The sequence below is a fragment of the Bradysia coprophila genome, unplaced genomic scaffold, assembly GCF_014529535.1.
Source record: "Bradysia coprophila strain Holo2 unplaced genomic scaffold, BU_Bcop_v1 contig_232, whole genome shotgun sequence".
NCBI classification, from domain to species: Eukaryota; Metazoa; Arthropoda; class Insecta; order Diptera; family Sciaridae; genus Bradysia; species Bradysia coprophila.
Genome location: NW_023503493.1, coordinates 3,514,325 through 3,532,360, shown reverse-complemented (window position 1 = coordinate 3,532,360; position 18,036 = coordinate 3,514,325). Strand labels below are relative to the sequence as shown.

Genomic DNA, 18,036 nt, shown 5'->3' with positions numbered 1-18,036 from the left:
ATTTTATTTGGGGGTAACCCTCGACCTTGCCCTCGACTCCTTTACTACTTTCCAGGGTGGCTAAAGTTCCAGCGTGCGCAGTATTCTGCAATGTGTTAAGTTGGTACACATGCGGCGAGATAGAAGGAACATGTGAATGACAGCTGGCACGTATGGGAGAGAACGCGAGAGAATTTCACGATCGATGCAAAGAGAGGATTCGCTCAATTCAGCTGTATATTCCATTTTTGTCGCTGTACGGTATTGTCGAGGGTTTAAATTTCCATTTAACACAATGGCAAAGAATAAGACACACACATGTTATTTTTACCGTACGTCGGTAAACACGCATACATCTTTATGAAAATAGCTCTCTTTGCATCGGTCTATTCTCTTCCATAGGTGTTGGCTGTCATTCACATGTTCCTTCTAATGCTTAGTTTCCTCTTACGAAAAAAGTACTCAGTGTGAGAGACAAAGTTGAATTTTTTAAATTTTTTCTTTGTTTATTTGACAGCTTGCTCTCTCACGGAGTACTTTTTGTTGAGTGGAATGAACACTTAATCTTGCTTCTATCTCTCGCCGCATGTGCACCAACTTAACATTTCTCTGAAGCTTACAGTTAAAATGTCTTACTGTCAAAGTTCTGAGATTTTTTTGTGTCATTACGAATTCACAATACAAAGGCTTTCTTTGAAAAGAAATGACAGCGTGACATTTCAAATGTTAAAGACTGCAACTTGACAAAAACGCCAACAAGCAATACTTTTGCTTCTCACTCTAGCTATACAGAGAGACGCCAACAAGGAGACCTAATTTAAATTTTCTTTTACATACTACATGCGTCGAAAACCGTCCATACAAGCCGGAGAAAAAAGCGATTTCATATAAACAAACTCACCTTTTAATGAAAATCATTGAGAGGTCGGTTTCTTTACATGAAATCGCTATTTCCTCCGCTCCATAAAAATTTTGACATTAGATGATACCTAAAGAGTATACTTTCATTGGAAAACCGTAGTTTTCATGTTTCAAACACTTCTTTCGACGTCCTCATCATGTAATATATATTACTCACTTGTCACGAAGAAGTCGAAGCTTGCCGAGACTGATAGTGACAAGAGTGTACTCTATTTTATCAACATGAGCGAAAGCGAGACAACAACATACACGATAAGTGTAGTTTTTGAATTATTCTTCTAGTAGAGTAATTTTGACATCCGAACACCGCGCGTATGTGATAAAATCCATTACATAACTCGGGGTAAAAAGATGAATGGTCTAGTTTTCTTGTGTTTATTGAGCTCGGTTGCGCCTCGGCCAACAAAATTCACACGAAAACTTAACTTTTTATCTTTTTATCCACAGTCATGTAAATTACTATTGTTCTACTGTCAAATTTGACAGTAAAACAATAGACAAATTTGACGGTTTCAAGGTATCGCTAAAAGAAAACCAAAATTAAAATTGCCACATTGCACTGGAAACCCTGGAAGCTGAAACGGCCGCTCAGTCACATGACACTTTGTTTATTTACTTTACACGAAGAAAGTTTTTGCTAAAAGATCACACTCGTGATCGAAAATAACAAATAAACAAATTGAACAATACAACGAATAACAACAATTCCGTAAACAACATTGTGACCGATTCACCTTGATTACAGACAAATAGCGGATAAATAATGGCTGAGTGAGTAGACCACGGAAGGTGTTTTTCTTTTTACAACTCGCCTGCTTTCGTACACACGCACGTTATGTAATTTCGATTTGACATTAGAGAAGTGCATTTCAAAACATCAAATAGAATGTTTCGGAATGGACAGAATTTCCCTTGATATCGTAACCGAACTACGATAATTCGGAAAGTTGTTCGTGCGTGCGTTGAGTTCGGTGTTTTGTGAATGAATTGAACTGATTTGTATCTAGTCCACCTGATTCATTAATCGATACAAATTTCTTTACTTACTCAGTTCCGAAGACGGAGACCTCTTGGGAATGATTGATGAAAATTCCGAAGGTAGTACACCAGCAACAACAACAAAACTCGACCTGTGTCAATGACCACACCAACAAATTATTTTTTCCAGCTTCGTCCACTTGTGATGCATCGTTAACATTCAAACAGGAAAGTTCGGACGTCGTTGGATATCGTGTCGTTCATTTGCCCACAGAAAAGCAGGTGCCAACCACCGTGGTCACTCCGAATCAGCAATATTTCGTGATTCACGATGCAAACGCTATATTCGTCAATAATCGAGTGAATAATCCGCGAAAGATTGCACCGAAAACCGTAGACGCACATCAGACACAACAAGTTCAAATTGGCCCACCACCGGCAAAAAAGCGGGATGATCGACGGCGAGCTACACACAATGAAGTGGAACGTCGGCGTAGGGATAAAATAAACCATTGGATCTTGAAATTGGGTTCATTGATACCGGCAGACGGTCTACCAGGTACGGTTTGTTCACTCCGAATATTTTCATTTTCCATTTTCGAAGAGTGTAACAGTCTTGTTTTCTCTCCATCTCTCGGAACTAGGCGGAGAACGTGATAGGGTCAATGTTGTGAATTCAGCTGTAGAATCGAAGGGTGTCATTCTTAGCAAGGCCTGCGAGTATATTTCGTCGATGAAAAGCAATTATGAAGAGTAAGTATGGACGAAACGTTGTCGGTTCATTTGCGGAAAATAAATTTCCATTTCCATTCTGTCAGTGTGAGCGAGTGCCTTAAAGCCAGCGAAGAAGTTAACAATAAACTGCAATCGGAAAACCAATTCCTGAAGGAATTACTCGATAAACATGGCATTGCGTATGACGTTGACGGCGATATTACGATTTTAAGTTAATTTATAGGTCAGAGACTAAAATGTGATGATTTAGCATAAAGGGAATATATGGAAAAGTTGTTGTACCACGGATGATGAAGTGCGTAAAGCTTCTGATCATTATTTTCTGTTTGTTAATAATTTTTTGGAAAGACCGCGCTGTAGGATGGATATCGAAATTTTGAATATATTTTTTCTTTGAAACGCCTATTTCTTGTGGTCACTCGGGATCTTGTGGTGACTCTGCATCGTGTTTTGACTCAGGATTTTATGGCGACTCAGGATCTTGTGGTGACTCAGGATCTTGTGGTGACTCGGCACCTTGTGATGACTCGGCACCTTGTGATGACTCGGCACCTTGTGGTGACGCGGCACCTTGTGGCGAAACATATCTTCAAGCATCCACACGTTTTTACGTCACACCAAGATTCGAATTTGCATACTTTCCTGTGGGCCTAAAATTCGTCTGTAATAATGTTCGTGCAAATGAGCTCCTGGTATCCGAATAACCATGGAATGCTGGCATTTTATTGATGAAAAAATTAATCGACTCATCCTGAGCAAAACTGTCCACGTAAAATCTCTGTCGCCTTTAGTTTAAAAAAAGTTCTATTGGAACAGACCGAGGCAGAAAGTGTTCTTGGTCTTGCTTATTGTTGTAGAAAACACTTCAATCAAATCAGACAAAAAAAAAACAATTGAAATTAATATTATTTTGTGACACAAGCGAAATGTTGAATAGAAAATAAATTTGTTTTTTATGTATATGAAATGGATCTTAAAAATGTTTTAGGAAGGAAGGAAAGCCCATTTGATGTTATTGTACATGAACGACATGAATAAATGCTGAAGATTATTAATGAGCGGATTTTTGTTAATTGTGAATGTGACGCCTCATCCCGGAACCGAAAGTGTCATAAGGAAATACAAAGACTCAAAGACTTTTGATTTCCCTAGGGTCGAAAGTGGCCCATTACACACTTAGGGAAAAGCATGTAATAGTCAAGTCATTTACATAACAAGGGATAAAAAAATAGAAAAATAGGCGTTTCATGTGAATTTTGTTAATCCAAGTCGTAGCAGAGGTCGATAAACACACGAAAACGTTACTTTTCATTTTTATCCCGAGTTACGTAATGGATTTTATATGTTAAAGGCGTCGAAAGTTGTGCTTGAAATAATAATAATAAATTATTATGAATTATGCACCTCTGTCTAAAATGTTAACTTTGAAGATTTGGAAGGTGGGGCACATAATTCAAATCGTCAAAATAATCATTTAGGGTAGCGGTGCATACGCTATTTTATCTGCCTAGAACAGGTATATCGAGATAAGCAAATTTGACCTAGAGGGATAACATCAAGATTATCGTTTAAATCAGATAAAATCCAACACTTAACTCGGGATAAGAAGATGAAAAGTATCGTTTTCATGTGTTCTTTGAGCTTCGCCTCGGATTAACAAAATCCACACGAAACGTCACTATTTTTCACATTTTTCCCCTTATTATATAATGGTAGATTACATTGGAGTCTGCGAAAGTAATCCATTACATGAGGTAAGAATTTTGTTGATAAAAGCAAACTGTTTTTCAAGCAATACGCTTCAGTAGCTGTCTTTTTAAGAGTTTGTATATCAGAGACGAAGGCGAGATGTACAACATCGCTTGTCGAAAATACAGCTACCGAAGCAAGTTGCTGAAAAGCACGAGTGACTTTACGAGGTTATTTCCGAATTAATAAATTTACGTAGCAGCATCGAATGTATTCCGTTCTAATGCCATGCGAAAGTTGATTATCACAAGATGTAAAATGAACCGAAAATATTAGTCTTTAGTCAACTTTGCCATGGGGTGGAATACATCCCACACACCTCAACAAAAAATGTCACAGCAAGACAGTACGGTACTTTGTTGTCGTTTGACCAGAAAATGCAAAAAACCGAGATATATGCTAATATCCGTCGAAACGACTCTGTTGTCATATTAGCATCTCTCTGGGAAAACCGGTTTTGAGCACTAAGCCTTGGGAAAATGAGTCATTACTTCTCTGACATGAGCGTTAAAAACTCATTAAATCGATGGTTCTATGGTGTAAAATAACCTATGTCCCTGTTTGGAACAATGTAATATTTTGCCTAGCATGCCATTGGCTCGGCTGCAACCTTTACACTTAACAAGTAAAACAGTTTAGCAAGGATGAAAACAAGGATGTAAACTACTACCACAACCTCGTTTAGACAACCTTAGACAACACCTAGACTGGTGTTCTCATTCTTTTCGTCATAATAAAAAGGCCGATGCTATTCGGCACCGGTGTCAAATAGCATGCACTATGCACTACGTTGCGTGGCTGGGTGTCGAATAGCATCAGCTGTGTTGTGAAGAGGGATTCTTTTGGAAAACAGCCGACCGAAAAATTGCAATTTTCTTACAAAAATTTCTCCAGTTATACGAGCCGTACAGGGTAATTGTACGTATGTGCTTTTGGGCCAAATCGGGTTTTATGTGGTTTGGATGCATATGCGATGAAATAGAAGTTGAAATGTTTAAGTGCCTATATTTCATCGCATATGCATCTAAACCCCATAAGTCCCTATTTGGCCTAAGAACACATAGAATTACCTTTCAAATGATACCCCACACGACCATGTACGTTTTGTGTACCTCGAGAAATTTCTGTAAGAAGAGTGGAAGTCTTCGGCTGAAAACTTCAACTGCACATATTTCAGTGTGGATGAATTTTAAAACCATCAAGTCCCTATTCGGCTCAATAGTACATGTGATTACCTTTCTAATGACACCCCAGACGACCCTGTACGTCTCGTTTAACTGGAGAAATTTTTGTAAGAAAATTGGAATTTTTCGTTTTTTGCTCACCTTTCACCAGCCACACAAGCTTCGAAGAATTTTTTTGAAAGTGGTTACTTGAACAGATTGAGTGTGAACGTCGATCAAATACCACGCGACAACAACATTTACAAACGATTGAAGGCGAATTGCAGTGTTTGTGAGATGAGATTAATGGGTTACGTGCCGGAGGACACAGAATTCATTGTAAATTTTATGAAACTACTTCCAAACATTCGTCGTGTAATTTTGTGTCAGGTCTTCGGTGCGAACGTTCTGGCACCAATGGCTCAACATCTAACCAAAATCGATTCCATTTCGATTGACTCAATGAATGTGTCAATGACTGAGTCATTGAATACTGTCGAATTTCCCAATCTCAAAACGCTACGGATTCAAAATCTTATGGTGGGCAAAATCAATTGGAAGGAGTTCACTAAGATTCATCTTCGGTTGACGAAATTGACAGTAGAGACAATGGACGATGAGTCGTTCCTCACTAGCGACGACATCGACCAAATTACTACCAACGTTGACCTGCAGAGCATCATGTCCGGAGCGATAGCGGAGGACTTGACGCAGTCTAACTTCCAAAAAAAGAACGAAGAATTTTTTTTGAGACGCGGCAACTATATATAGCCGAACATTTCAGTTTCTACCCTTTGGTTTATATCACCACAAAACATATTCTATCATATTCTCGCTTCAAATACGAGCAAAACGAGCTATCACTCGACTATGTAGGTTTAAAATTGCCGGAGATACATCGTTTTGAAATTGGTCACTTTTCATACAAAATGCACCAAATTGACTTTTCCCAAACAATCAAAATCTTTCAACTTACTCTGTATGTTTCTATCTATCTACACGGAAAATCCCAATATGCGTGTGAGATCTATAAGTGGACTTAGCACCCCCATTTTTTGGCATATAGCTGTGTAATGCATATTGCGAAGACTGTAGTTAAAATAGCTGTGTAACTTATATTATAGCTGTGAGACGCGTTTCAAATCTATCTCGAGAAATAAAATTTTTTCCTAAACTTTCATGAATTTTGCGGTCACCCATCCAAGTACTAACCGCGCCCATTGATGCTTAACCTGAGAATCCGACCGTCACCTATGATGCTGTTGTGCTAATTTTGCTTGTGCTTTAACACGTCATTATTTCGAAGCGTTGTTACCGCAATATAAATTCTGCATCTATATTATAAGGCACACAGCCTAATTCAAGTCTGTAGTATTCATATTTAGCATTTTTACTTTAGTGAGTTGTCATTGGAGCATTGTTTCAGGTTCTGAAAGAAAGTGAATTGAGACTGCCTGCGTGAAGAATCGCCTATTCAATTGTTTTCTGTGAAATTCCTAGTTTGACATTTGGGAGCAGTTACTTGGCTTAATTCGTTTCTAATGCATGAGATTTCTGATATATACGGATATATACTTTCATTCGTCTGTGTTTCCACGGATTTTGACTATTGAAGAGGTATTTCTATAACCTGACAATCAAGCTTTATTAAAATCAGCCAAGCTATTTTACGATTTTTCTTTATCTGTTAACATTGAGTCCGACCAAGCGTCAGTACGAATCACAACTTGAATGCATGGTCCCATACATTTTCTGATATGCAGCACACAGCTATATTTTTCATACGTCAAATATGCGTTACACAGCTATGATATAGAGTACACAGCCACAATATGCAAATCCTAGCTATAACATGTGTTGTCGATGCATAATGTAGCTCTGTAATCTATAATATAGTTGTGTAACTCACATTGCAGGTAAATAACCAACATTAATAGGATATGCGTTCAGTAGCTATATTTTTATAAGTCTTGCAGCTATATTATAAGAACTGCAGCCACATTATAAGTTACACAGCCTTTAACGAAATCCACGAATTTTCCGTGTATCTATCGACGGTCGATCTCGGAAGCCAGTCAGCCAATCTCCATGAAATTTTGCAGGAACCTCAGGGTGGGCATAAAAATGAAAATGTGATACGCCATTACCCCAGGAAAAACCAGAATTTTGTTTTATTTGCCTCGAAGTGGTTTCTGAGTGTGGTTTTCGAGGGTCGGAAACGCGTTTTCGGCTGTAGCTTAGCTGTATTGAAACCTACAGAGGCGTGCGACCCATCAAATGAAAGGTATTCGTAACACGATTCGAACAAAAAAATAATTTAAAAAATCGGGGCAGATTCGTTTGAGCTAGAGTGATTAGAGTGACCAAATTTTGAGCTACTCGAGCTCAAAAGGACTAATATTTTTGCGATTATGAGAGATAGAGAGTTACTTTCTTCGGCAAAGTCTCAGAGTTTTACGAGTAGAACAGAGGGGTATATGTGAAAAATGTCGAAAGTTGGAAATGGATATTTCTTGAATGGTGGCAGATAGAGAATTACTTTCTTCATCAAATTTTCCAATTTTGTCAAATTTTCGAACTTTGTCAAATTTTCGAATTTAGTCAAATTTTTGAATTTTGTCAAATTTCCGAATTTTTTCAAATTTTCGATTTTCGTCACAATTTTCGATTTTCGATTTTCGTCAAATTTTCGATTTTCATCAAATTTTCGATTTTCGTCAAATTTTCGATTTTCGTCAAATTTTCGATTTTCGTCAAATTTTCGATTTTCGTCAAATTTTCTATTTTCGTCAAATTTTCTATTTTCAGTCAAATTTCTTTTGGTAAAAATTATTTGGCAGATGATGAAAAAAACTAAGCTTGTTTGAACTAAAATTGGATGTAAAATTTAATTTTTGCGTAACGAAGCTGAAAGCGTCAACTCAAGCGATATCATTCATTTTAGAAAGTGTACTTCAAAGACTGCGTCACACTTTTCTAGAAGAGATTTTTGTTGGGATAAGACTTGGTGTCGGTTTTGTTGCGGACAATCGATTCTTCGAAATTATTCAAAGTGAAAAGTGTGTGGAGTTGAAGGTGTTGGAACTGCATAATTCTTGCATATCACATGGAACTAAGCTCAACGTGGGAATTAGCATGCTTCGATTGTACGATGACATTGAATTTTCGCCACTTTCATTCATCAATTCTTAAGTTTTCTTCATATTAAACGAAAGATAAAACTCAAATTTACATTAAAATTCCAGTCATTTATTGCACCAGTTGTGGTCTCACAATTTTCATTTTTTTTTTTACTTCGCCATTGTACAGCACAATCTAAACGACAACAACACTCAATTATCGATTTTCACCATTTATAGTCTGCAGTAAATTTCTAGATAGATTTGATGCCAGGTAGAGTTTTGCTAACATTTTTTGTATTTTGTTTCTTTGTATTTTTGATAAATAATTGTTTTCCTTGATGATAGAATTGGGTGATTTTGTGCATAGAAAATAAATTTTAAATTAAAAATATGAAAAAAAACCAACGCATCCGCCATCCGTTTAGTCACTTCATGACTCGATTCGACGATATCAAATGCGACGCAGCGTTTATCGTGTGTAGTAGACGCGATAGTACAATGTTTTAGATCGCCATAGACTGTACGAATTGTCGAATTTCAGAAGGTAGACGCCCTCGCCGGGATAATTGTGGGAACCAACGTAAACCTCCGATTCTGAGTTTCTATTTATCAAGGGTGAAAAAACAACAACGAGAATTGAATGGAAGTTCACTGGGCTCGAGCTGTCGATTGAAGACGTCTGTTAAATCCGGAACCCCAACCGTTTCAAATCATTGAGCAGCAACTGAACTGATTCGACGAAATTCGGTGGAAATTTTGTCGTTAAGACTCAGAGACTGAGACTCATTGTAGAGTTGTCCGAATGACGAAATTGTACTCCGAATTCCGGACCGATTGGAAACTCCTAACGTTTCACTTTTTCTAGTCGAATCCAGAGATATGATGACGACAGAAAACACTCCGGCTCGCAGAAACGATATCATTTCGCTGATCGAACCAAACTCTAAAGCGGAAGAATTCGTTTCATTTCTGGAACCAACTTTGTATCTGAGTGGAAACGGTACAGTAGGTGCAGGAAAACTGCTGTTGTTGTACAAATCTGATTTTCTTAAAAATTAAATATTTTGTTTCGCTTCGTCAATCATTTGACACATCGCACAGAGGGGTTCTTCCGTCTTCTGAAATCGGACACATTTTCCAGTGGAATTTTAATAATTCTGCCCGGAATGGTTAGGTATTCGACCCTAGAAGCCAAAATCACTTTCAAAAAAAATCTTCGAAGCTTGTGTGGCTAGTGGAGGTGATCAGAAGACCGAAAACTTACACTTTTCTTCCAGAAATTTCTCCAGTTACACGAGCCGTACAGGGTCGTGTGGGGTGTCATTAGAAAGGTAATTTTGTGTTGTTTCGGGGAAAATAGGGTCTTACGGAAGTTTCGTAGTATCTACTCTAAAATATGAGTACCTGAACACTTCAACATCTCATATTTCATCGTAGATGCATCCAAACCCCCATAAGACCCTGTTTGCCCGGAAGCAACATAAAATTACCTGTCTAATGACACCTCGAACGACCATGTATTTTGAAAGTGGCTTTGGCCTTATACTACGGTCTTATACTAGCTTTCTGGGAACATGAAAAAATTCCACTGGAAAATGCGTCCGACTTCGGTCGGCTGTTTTTCAAAAGAATCCCTCAAACCATTTTTGAGCGAAAACATTCAGAGATTTGCTTAAATTACTGGTGAAAAACAGGCAAAACAAAACCAAACAAAACAAATAAAAAAAGAAAGGAAGAGCGCTTGTTTGGGATGTGACCTGCGCAGATTCTCAGGCACCTTCCAACATGATTGGGACAAAACGTTCGGGCATGGCGTCGGTAAAAGCTTCGGCTCGAAAACATTCAAAATACTCGAAAATAAAGACCAGCTATCACTTCGTCGCGGTGGCAGTAGAGTCCTTGGGCCCATGGTCCGAAGAAGCTGTGAATCTTCTGAACAAAATTGATGCGAACTTGATCCGAAAGACGGTAGAACCTAGGACTAGGCATTATCTGTTTCAAAGATTTTCTTTGTCCATTCAGAGCGGTAATGCTATGTGTGTCATTTCTAGCATCCCTAAGATTACCAAGCTGGACGAATTCCATTTACTTCAGTAGTTGTTGCTTTTCCTTTTAATTTCTTTTTTTTATCGTTTCTCATGTATGATTCATTGGTTATGTAGAATAGGGGTGTCCAAAAAACTAAAGTGCCAAAATGTTTGAGGCGTAGGGCAGAAAATCATTCTATATGGTCCCCTGATAAAAAGTGTCTATGGGACCGACTCGATCCGAATCGATTTAGGGGTCGCTCAGGGACGAAGTATATGAAAAACAGCCAAAATCGCTTGCAAACCAGGTTTTTAGAAAAATAATTATTTTGGACTGATGATGAAGAGTGATGTTAGGACATCTTAGTTTATATTAGTGTAAAATCATCACGAGAAAACACTTTTCAACTTTTCCCGTGTATCGACACCTACTGTGCCCAGGCAGTGCTGGTCAAAGATCAGATTCATAGCGTATATTCTGAGAGCGAGTCCTTATCTGTGACGACCAGAACCCAAAAAATTATTATGTGGAAATGTTCGGAGTAACAAGGGCTTCAAGATAATGCAAAAAAAAGTTTCGTTATTTCAGATTTGTTTGATACTTTTCAGATTAAACTTATTACTCGGCGTCCCCGGCGAACTTTGAAGAGTTGCACTGGACGTCCACGCAAAGGTTCCGATCTCTTTTTGTCATTTCTTGATAGCTTACCATGTAACCATTCAAAATAAACCAAATTTGTCAGAAGGTACAGACTAAGTCGACTTCGATGAGACCTAATGTGTGCCCATGTCGCATTTCTCGAAAATTTCAATATGAAAAAATTCGAAAATTTCAAATTTCATGATTTTCAGAACTTTGACTGAGCAGAGCTTATTTACGACACAAAATGAGAATATTACAACAAAATTATACACCTTAAAAGTGTGTAAGATGATAAATTTCATCTTTCGAATTTTTTCATATTGAAATTTTCGAGAAATGCGACATGGGCACACATTAGGTCTCATCGAAGTCGACTTAGTCTGTACCTTCTGACAAATTTGGTTTATTTTGAATGGTTACATGGTAAGCTATCAAGAAATGACAAAAAGAGATCGGAACCTTTGCGTGGACGTCCAGTGCAACTCTTCAAAGTTCGCCGGGGACGCCGAGTAATAAGTTTAATCTGAAAAGTATCAAACAAATCTGAAATAACGAAACTTTTTTTTGCATTATCTTGAAGCCCTTGTTACTCCGAACATTTCCACATAATAATTTTTTGGGTTCTGGTCGTCACAGATAAGGACTCGCTCTCAGAATATACGCTATGAATCTGATCTTTGACCAGCACTGCCTGGGCACAGTAGGTGTCGATACACGGGAAAAGTTGAAAAGTGTTTTCTCGTGATGATTTTACACTAATATAAACTAAGATGTCCTAACATCACTCTTCATCATCAGTCCAAAATAATTATTTTTCTAAAAACCTGGTTTGCAAGCGATTTTGGCTGTTTTTCATATACTTCGTCCCTGAGCGACCCCTAAATCGATTCGGATCGAGTCGGTCCCATAGACACTTTTTATCAGGGGACCATATAGAATGATTTTCTGCCCTACGCCCCAAACATTTTGGCACTTTAATTTTTCCATACAATTTTGGACACCTCTAATGTAGAATGATGCGTAATAAAGTGTCTTATAATAAAAACTGTTCCGAGAACATGACCCCAAACTTTCGTCGCTCCTTTGGAGCGCTTTCAGTTGAGTCGCGACAACGCTTTCACGCTAGAAAGTTAGGTGGGCACGCAAAACCGATGTAAACAACGAAAAATTAATATTTTTTGAAATTTTGGGTCCCAAAATAGTCGGCGTACTTGCCTGTTTCCCGTAGGAAAACAGCGGGAAAGAGGGAAGTTCGCCGACTGTTTTGATACCCAAAACAAATATTTTTTTGAGTTTTACGTTGTTTAGCTATGTTTAGCGTGACCATCTAACTTTCTACCGTATGGGCATTGTCGTGACTCAACGAGAAGAGCTCCAAAACAGCGGCAGAAATTTGGAGTCAAGTTGCCGGAACAGTTTTTTTTGTTTTTCCGGTATTTCACTAGTTTCTCGAGCCTTTCTCGGGATGTTTTCCCTCAAAAATGGTGTGCGATATGTCAAATGGAGGGTATTGACGAGACAGAACAAAATTTTAAATTTTTAAGAAAATCGAGTCGGTCTATCAGTATCTTTTGGCGAGAATGCCAGCAAAACTGCACATTTTCCCACTTTTCCTGTTTTCCCGCACCTCCTTTGGAGGTCATTAAATCCTTCCGCTCAAAGTTTCGTCTACTCTGGACATTTACGTCAGTAATTACAGTCGACAACAGCTAATCCGACCTATGACATAACATCCCCCCATTACAGACGTCTTCATGGGACAGTCAATCAATCAAATATCTGATTCATTCAAATACTCAATCGAATTGGAAGTCTTCGATCGACATGGTAAATCTAGTCGTTCAATCTCACCTTCGATAAACCGGAATAATACTGGTGATTAACGGTCGACTACGACCGACTGATGGCGGCGTATGGTCTCGCTGATGTGGTCCCGATTCGAGATCATCGGATGAATGAAGTTCTTTAACAGAAAATGAAAAGTTAAAAATATTTTTCAGCTCAAAAAACGCAAGCCTACCATCTTCATCGTCCAGACCATCTTCGTCATCACTTTCGCTAAATCAAAAAAGGAAAATTAAAATTTTCTGCAAACTGTAACGAGCTACCCAACAATCACCTAATATGAACTGAAACTTCGGTGGTCATGGGTTTGCCCCACTCGAAAAACACTCCGAATCCCACATCGTAGCTGTCGGTGGCGAATTCCCAGAATAAACTACTTCCATTGCCATGCGTAGGAACACGAACCGTTACGGTGTCACCGTGCCCAACCCGAATGACACCATCACCTTTGCCAGCCGACACTTCCTGTTTGAATGCTTCAATATCCGGTCGCGTCCACATCGTGGCCGGCGATACAACCGGATATTCATCTTGATCACTATCACACTGTTGCTCCTCCGAAACGATCTGTGTCTGACTAGCACCGTCAATCGACTGACTCAACGGTTCACCATCAATGCTTCGCCGGTCCACACTTTCGACCAGTTGCAATTGTTGCATGTACTGGTGATAGTGTTCCGTTTGCAATTGCCGAATGAGGACCGCTTGCTGCTCGGGATTACCGGGAAATTGCTTCTCGGCGTACGCTTTGAACTGGTGAAATGTCTGCTGGTTGAGGGCGTCTTGCAACTGTCGCTTCTGCACTTCTTCGCGATTCTTTTGTTCTTCGGCTTTGCGTTGTTCTTCGGATCGCTGTTCTTCGATTTTTTGCTGCTCTCGTTCCTTTTGTTCATTTTCGATGGCCAGCCGATGTTTCTCCTCCCGATCTTTCTTTATCGCTTCGACGTACGGTTTGAATAGGGGACAGAGCCGATCCAGCAGGTCCACGAAACCTTCCATCGCCTGAGGTTTGCTAATTTTTGCCAATTGTTGCCAGGCCATTCGTCGATCACGACCAATCACATCGAGTACGCCCAGTGGTGATGCATTTTGTAAGTCTAACGGTCCATGCGAAGCCTGTTGCGTGAAGGCCACCAATTTCAAATTGTCTTCGTAGCTGAAGTGAACTGCTTTGCCGGATTTGTCTGCAGGAAGTAAAATTTAAAAAATTTCCGCAGATGAGCAATGGGCCGTGGACGATGGAAAAATTTGTTTTTTTTTCGTTACCTTTGTAAAAAGTCATTGCTAGCCGATAGAGTTCCTTCAGCGGCATTCCCCACTTGTCTCCATCGTTATTTTGTGGTTCATTCGCATTGAGCGCTATGTTTTGTAGTCGGTCGTCCAGATTATCCATTTGGAATATTTTTCAACAAATTTTCGAAAAAAACACGTAGATTTGGATACCAGATGAGCTGAATGTCAAACGTCAAAGCACAAATCACGCAGTGTTGCCAGTCAATTTCTATAACAATAAGTGCTGCCGTTAGGTTTGCTCAAAGTAACTGTAAAGACGAATTTACACGATTTCATCCACAGCCATCGGTTTTCATATAAATACTGATGAGGTTATGTTGAAATTTAACAGTAATTTGACAGTTCGTATGGCAACAGAAGTATGAGGCGTAATGTTAATCAATCAATCCATAACCTCCGATCAACACTTTTATGTCAAAAATGAACGTGGATGGCATTTCAAACGGCCTTGAAGATGATCTATAGAAAGGCGAAGGAAAATGATTCTCAAATGAGACTTTTTGATAGTAAATGATTCCAAGGCTGTAAACTTTGGGACCTGATCGCCATTTTATTAGATACGCACAAAACAATTCAACACGTCATCATGGTGACGAGAACCATCACGGGAGGTGCATTTTTATATGAAATTCGCAATATAACCTTCAACTGTGGTGTGTCCTCCGCGTATCTGCGGGATATCTCTAAAGTTAATAGTCTTGGATGTTCCGACGAATATTGCGGTGAAGTCTATAGATCATCTTCAAGGCCGTTTGAAATGCCATCCACGTTAAAAAAAATCTCATACAAATGAATGAACGAAACATTTAATGAAACTTAAGTGTGAAAATACCATATCTTGAAGATGATCTATAAGTTGTTCCATTAAGTTTATGTTGAAACAATCAAAATGTTTATCAATGCGATAACTGGATTAACCTTTAACGAACGGCAAATCATCTGTTATTGACAACGACGTCAATAACAACGATGATCTCTATAGCTGTTGTCTTTTATGATATAGTAAAGCGGATGAAGTGACAGATTGAATCATTTGTCTATGTGATGATATCCTTTGGTAAGCAGGAATCTGGCGCCAGATAGGAAGACAAAGTTATAGAGTTTCACATTCTAGTCGACACGTGTTTCATGGTCCTCCTAAAAGGTCGTTTATTTGGGAGCTATGAGCGTTTTCAGTGTGAGCTGAGCTGTGTGACCCATATCTCGGGATATTTGATAGATAGAAAGTTCCTCTGAAATTTATATAATTTCGTCGAATTTTCGATTCTCGCCAAGTTTTTGATTTTCGTCAAATATTCGATTTTCGTCAAATATTCGATTTTCGTCAAATTTTCGATTTACGACAAGTTTTCGATTTTCGTCGTATTTTCGATTTTCGTCAAATTTTTGTATTTCGACAAATTTTCAAATTTCTTCAAATGAAATGAAGGTTCAGATCAAAGAGAAAGTTATACAGTTTTGTAAGAAGAATATTTCATTCAAGCGGCACAATATAATTGTCTATTGTCTGCGACGAAATTCTGAAAAATCACAACTTACAAATGAACTGATATCGCCTAAAACCACTTACAGTGGAAGAGTGACGCAAGTCCCGTTATCGGCTTACAAAAGAACTGATATCGGTGATAAGATATGCGTCACAAATGGCAGCTAATGAGGAAAGTACGCGAAAGTTTTCTCACCAAAAATCTTACCCAAAAAAATTTAGGAAGAAAATTCAAAAAAAAAATTTGCGGAACCAAGTGCCAGATGATTCGGCTTTCTTCCGTTTGAATTCCATTCTTTATAGCAATATATTTCAGAATTTTAAAAATTTTCCTTTCTCAACATCTGCCATTTGTGACGCAAATTATTTTTGATAAAATTTCCTTCCTCAAATTTTTCGGGTAAAATTTTTGTTGATAAAACTTTCGCGTACTTTCTTCATCAGCTGCCATCTGTGACGCATATCTTTTTGTGTATAGAATCTGTAAGCGTCACCTACACCGATTTCCAGGGCCTATATTCGCGAAAATATTTTCCCGAATTTTCTCAAATTTTCTTGAAAAACGTTTCCCAAAAATTCATGAAAGTTTGAGAAAATTCAGGAAAATATTTTCGCGAATATAGGCCCTGCCGATATTAGTTCTTTTGTAAGTGGATAACAGGACTTGCGTCAGACTTCCACTGTAAGTGGTTTTGGGCGATTCGCTACAGGAGAATGATGTTTAGAAACTAAGAAGAAATGTAATAGAGTTTTCCCATATTTTATTACATTCTGTCATAAAACTAGGTCCCACCTGTTGGGTGGGTCAGATCCCTTGACTGTTTGTCTGAGCTTCTCAATAGTATTTTTATTGACAATGATTTATTGATTTATTTCAATGAAATGTAATTTTGTATGTTGATTGCCACAAAAACGCATTTAGAAGAAGAACTACTAGAACGGTCTAATAAATCTCTCATTGATGATTTAATTCTGTTTAGTTTCACTGAAAATCTTCGAAACTATGTATATAAAATGCCCCGGTAAAAAATGACGTATGTTTTCAATAACATTTAAACTCGTGCTCTGGCCGCAAACTTCACACTCGTTAATTTTTGTTCTATTTATTCGGTTTTGTTTACAAGGCAAGGTCACATAACAAGAAAAATACTATTGAAATAGATACAAAAATTCTGTTAGCAACATCAGCTTGTTCGTTAGACCAACATAATCTATCTTAGAACCTAACCTCAGGAATTGATTCCATTCTCCACCAAACATTTTGTTTTTAAATCGGTTGAGAATTACTCCAGTTGTCGTGTTAACAAAGAGCAGAAAAGGCTTATTTCAAGAACTACCATTAGATGGTTGAACCGATACCACCCATGTTCGAACTTGACCTGAGGATTTCACTACTTCGTCGAATAAAAAAAGTTTTTGAAAATCGGTTGAACTTTGCTCCAGTTATCGTGTCAACAAAGAGCAGAAAAGGCTTCTTTCAAGAACTACCACCAGATGGTTGAACCAATACCACCCAATTTTGAACTTGACCTGAGGATTTCAATACTTCGTCGATTAAAAAAAAGTTTTTGAAAATCGGTTGAACTTTGCTCCAGTTATCGTGTCAACAAAGAGCAGAATGGGCTTCTTTCGAGAACTACCACCAGATGGTTGCACTGATACCACCAATTTTCGAACTTGACCTGAGGATTTCAATACTTCGTCGATTAAAAAAAAGTTTTTGAAAATCGGTTGAACTTTACTCCAGTTATCGTGTCAACAAAGAGCAGAAAAGGCTTCTTTCAAGAACTACCACCAGATGGTTGAACCAATACCACCCATTTTTGAACTTGACCTGAGGATTTCAATACTTCGTCGATTAAAAAAAAGTTTTTGAAAATCGGTTGAGATTTACTCAAGTTATCGTGTTAACAAAGGGCACAACATTTTGCATTTAACGTTTTTTCATCACATTTCCATACATTTTTAATCATAGTGAACGTGTTATGTACGGTGTATTTGTTTTCGTAAAACCCATGACTTACAGTCAAGGGAATTACTGCTGTTACTGCGCTGCTTATTTTCATGTGAACCAGCTTCACTGCTGTGACATTTT

General features: G+C 38.3%; 2 protein-coding genes and 1 long non-coding RNA gene across 6 annotated transcripts; 1 reads left to right on the top strand and 2 right to left on the bottom strand.

Moving 5' to 3' along the window:
• The first annotated feature begins 1,496 nt into the window (after window positions 1-1,496).
• LOC119075969 (upstream stimulatory factor 1) lies at window positions 1,497-3,669 on the top strand. Of its 3 annotated transcripts, XR_005087515.1 has the most exons (6): window positions 1,497-1,671; window positions 1,952-1,998; window positions 2,069-2,437; window positions 2,523-2,631; window positions 2,697-3,060; window positions 3,091-3,669. XR_005087515.1 is itself a non-coding variant. In XM_037182555.1 (5 exons), exons 1-5 carry the CDS (start codon window positions 1,664-1,666, stop codon window positions 2,827-2,829), a joined length of 666 nt encoding a protein of 221 aa, XP_037038450.1. In that variant the 5' UTR covers window positions 1,497-1,663; the 3' UTR covers window positions 2,830-3,669. The 3 variants fall into 3 exon arrangements, 2 of the variants coding, with proteins under 2 accessions (XP_037038450.1, XP_037038451.1); XM_037182555.1 differs by having other exon boundaries at window positions 2,697-3,669; XM_037182556.1 differs by lacking the exon at window positions 1,497-1,671 and adding an exon at window positions 1,755-1,899 and having other exon boundaries at window positions 2,697-3,669.
• A 3,433-nt stretch (window positions 3,670-7,102) lies between these two features.
• Window positions 7,103-15,046, bottom strand: LOC119075986. Its single transcript, XR_005087524.1, has 3 exons — window positions 15,034-15,046; window positions 14,671-14,678; window positions 7,103-7,573 (listed from the first exon to the last, which is right to left on the bottom strand). It is a non-coding gene; the product is annotated as an uncharacterized LOC119075986 (long non-coding RNA).
• Window positions 8,753-14,648, bottom strand: LOC119075957 (Golgi resident protein GCP60). Of its 2 annotated transcripts, XM_037182534.1 has the most exons (5): window positions 14,429-14,648; window positions 13,437-14,346; window positions 13,338-13,375; window positions 13,169-13,280; window positions 8,862-9,249 (listed from the first exon to the last, which is right to left on the bottom strand). In XM_037182534.1, exons 1-5 carry the CDS (start codon window positions 14,553-14,555, stop codon window positions 9,117-9,119), a joined length of 1,320 nt encoding a protein of 439 aa, XP_037038429.1. In that variant the 5' UTR covers window positions 14,556-14,648; the 3' UTR covers window positions 8,862-9,116. The 2 variants fall into 2 exon arrangements, with proteins under 2 accessions (XP_037038428.1, XP_037038429.1); XM_037182533.1 differs by having other exon boundaries at window positions 8,753-9,249; window positions 13,169-13,375.
• Window positions 15,047-18,036: the final 2,990 nt, after the last annotated feature.

Bases quoted from the DNA above. Each gene is read 5' to 3' on its own strand.
- LOC119075969 (XM_037182555.1), top strand. The intron at 2,438-2,522 runs GTACGGTTTGTT...TCTCGGAACTAG, and splicing joins ACCGGCAGACGGTCTACCAG to GCGGAGAACGTGATAGGGTC. The intron at 2,632-2,696 runs GTAAGTATGGAC...CCATTCTGTCAG, and splicing joins ATGAAAAGCAATTATGAAGA to TGTGAGCGAGTGCCTTAAAG.
- LOC119075957 (XM_037182533.1), bottom strand. From the start codon at position 14,555: ATGGATAATCTGGACGACCGACTACAAAACATAGCGCTCAATGCGAAT. The intron at 14,347-14,428 runs GTAACGAAAAAA...TACTTCCTGCAG, and splicing joins AGCAATGACTTTTTACAAAG to ACAAATCCGGCAAAGCAGTT. The intron at 13,376-13,436 runs GTGATTGTTGGG...TTTTTGATTTAG, and splicing joins GAAGTTTCAGTTCATATTAG to CGAAAGTGATGACGAAGATG.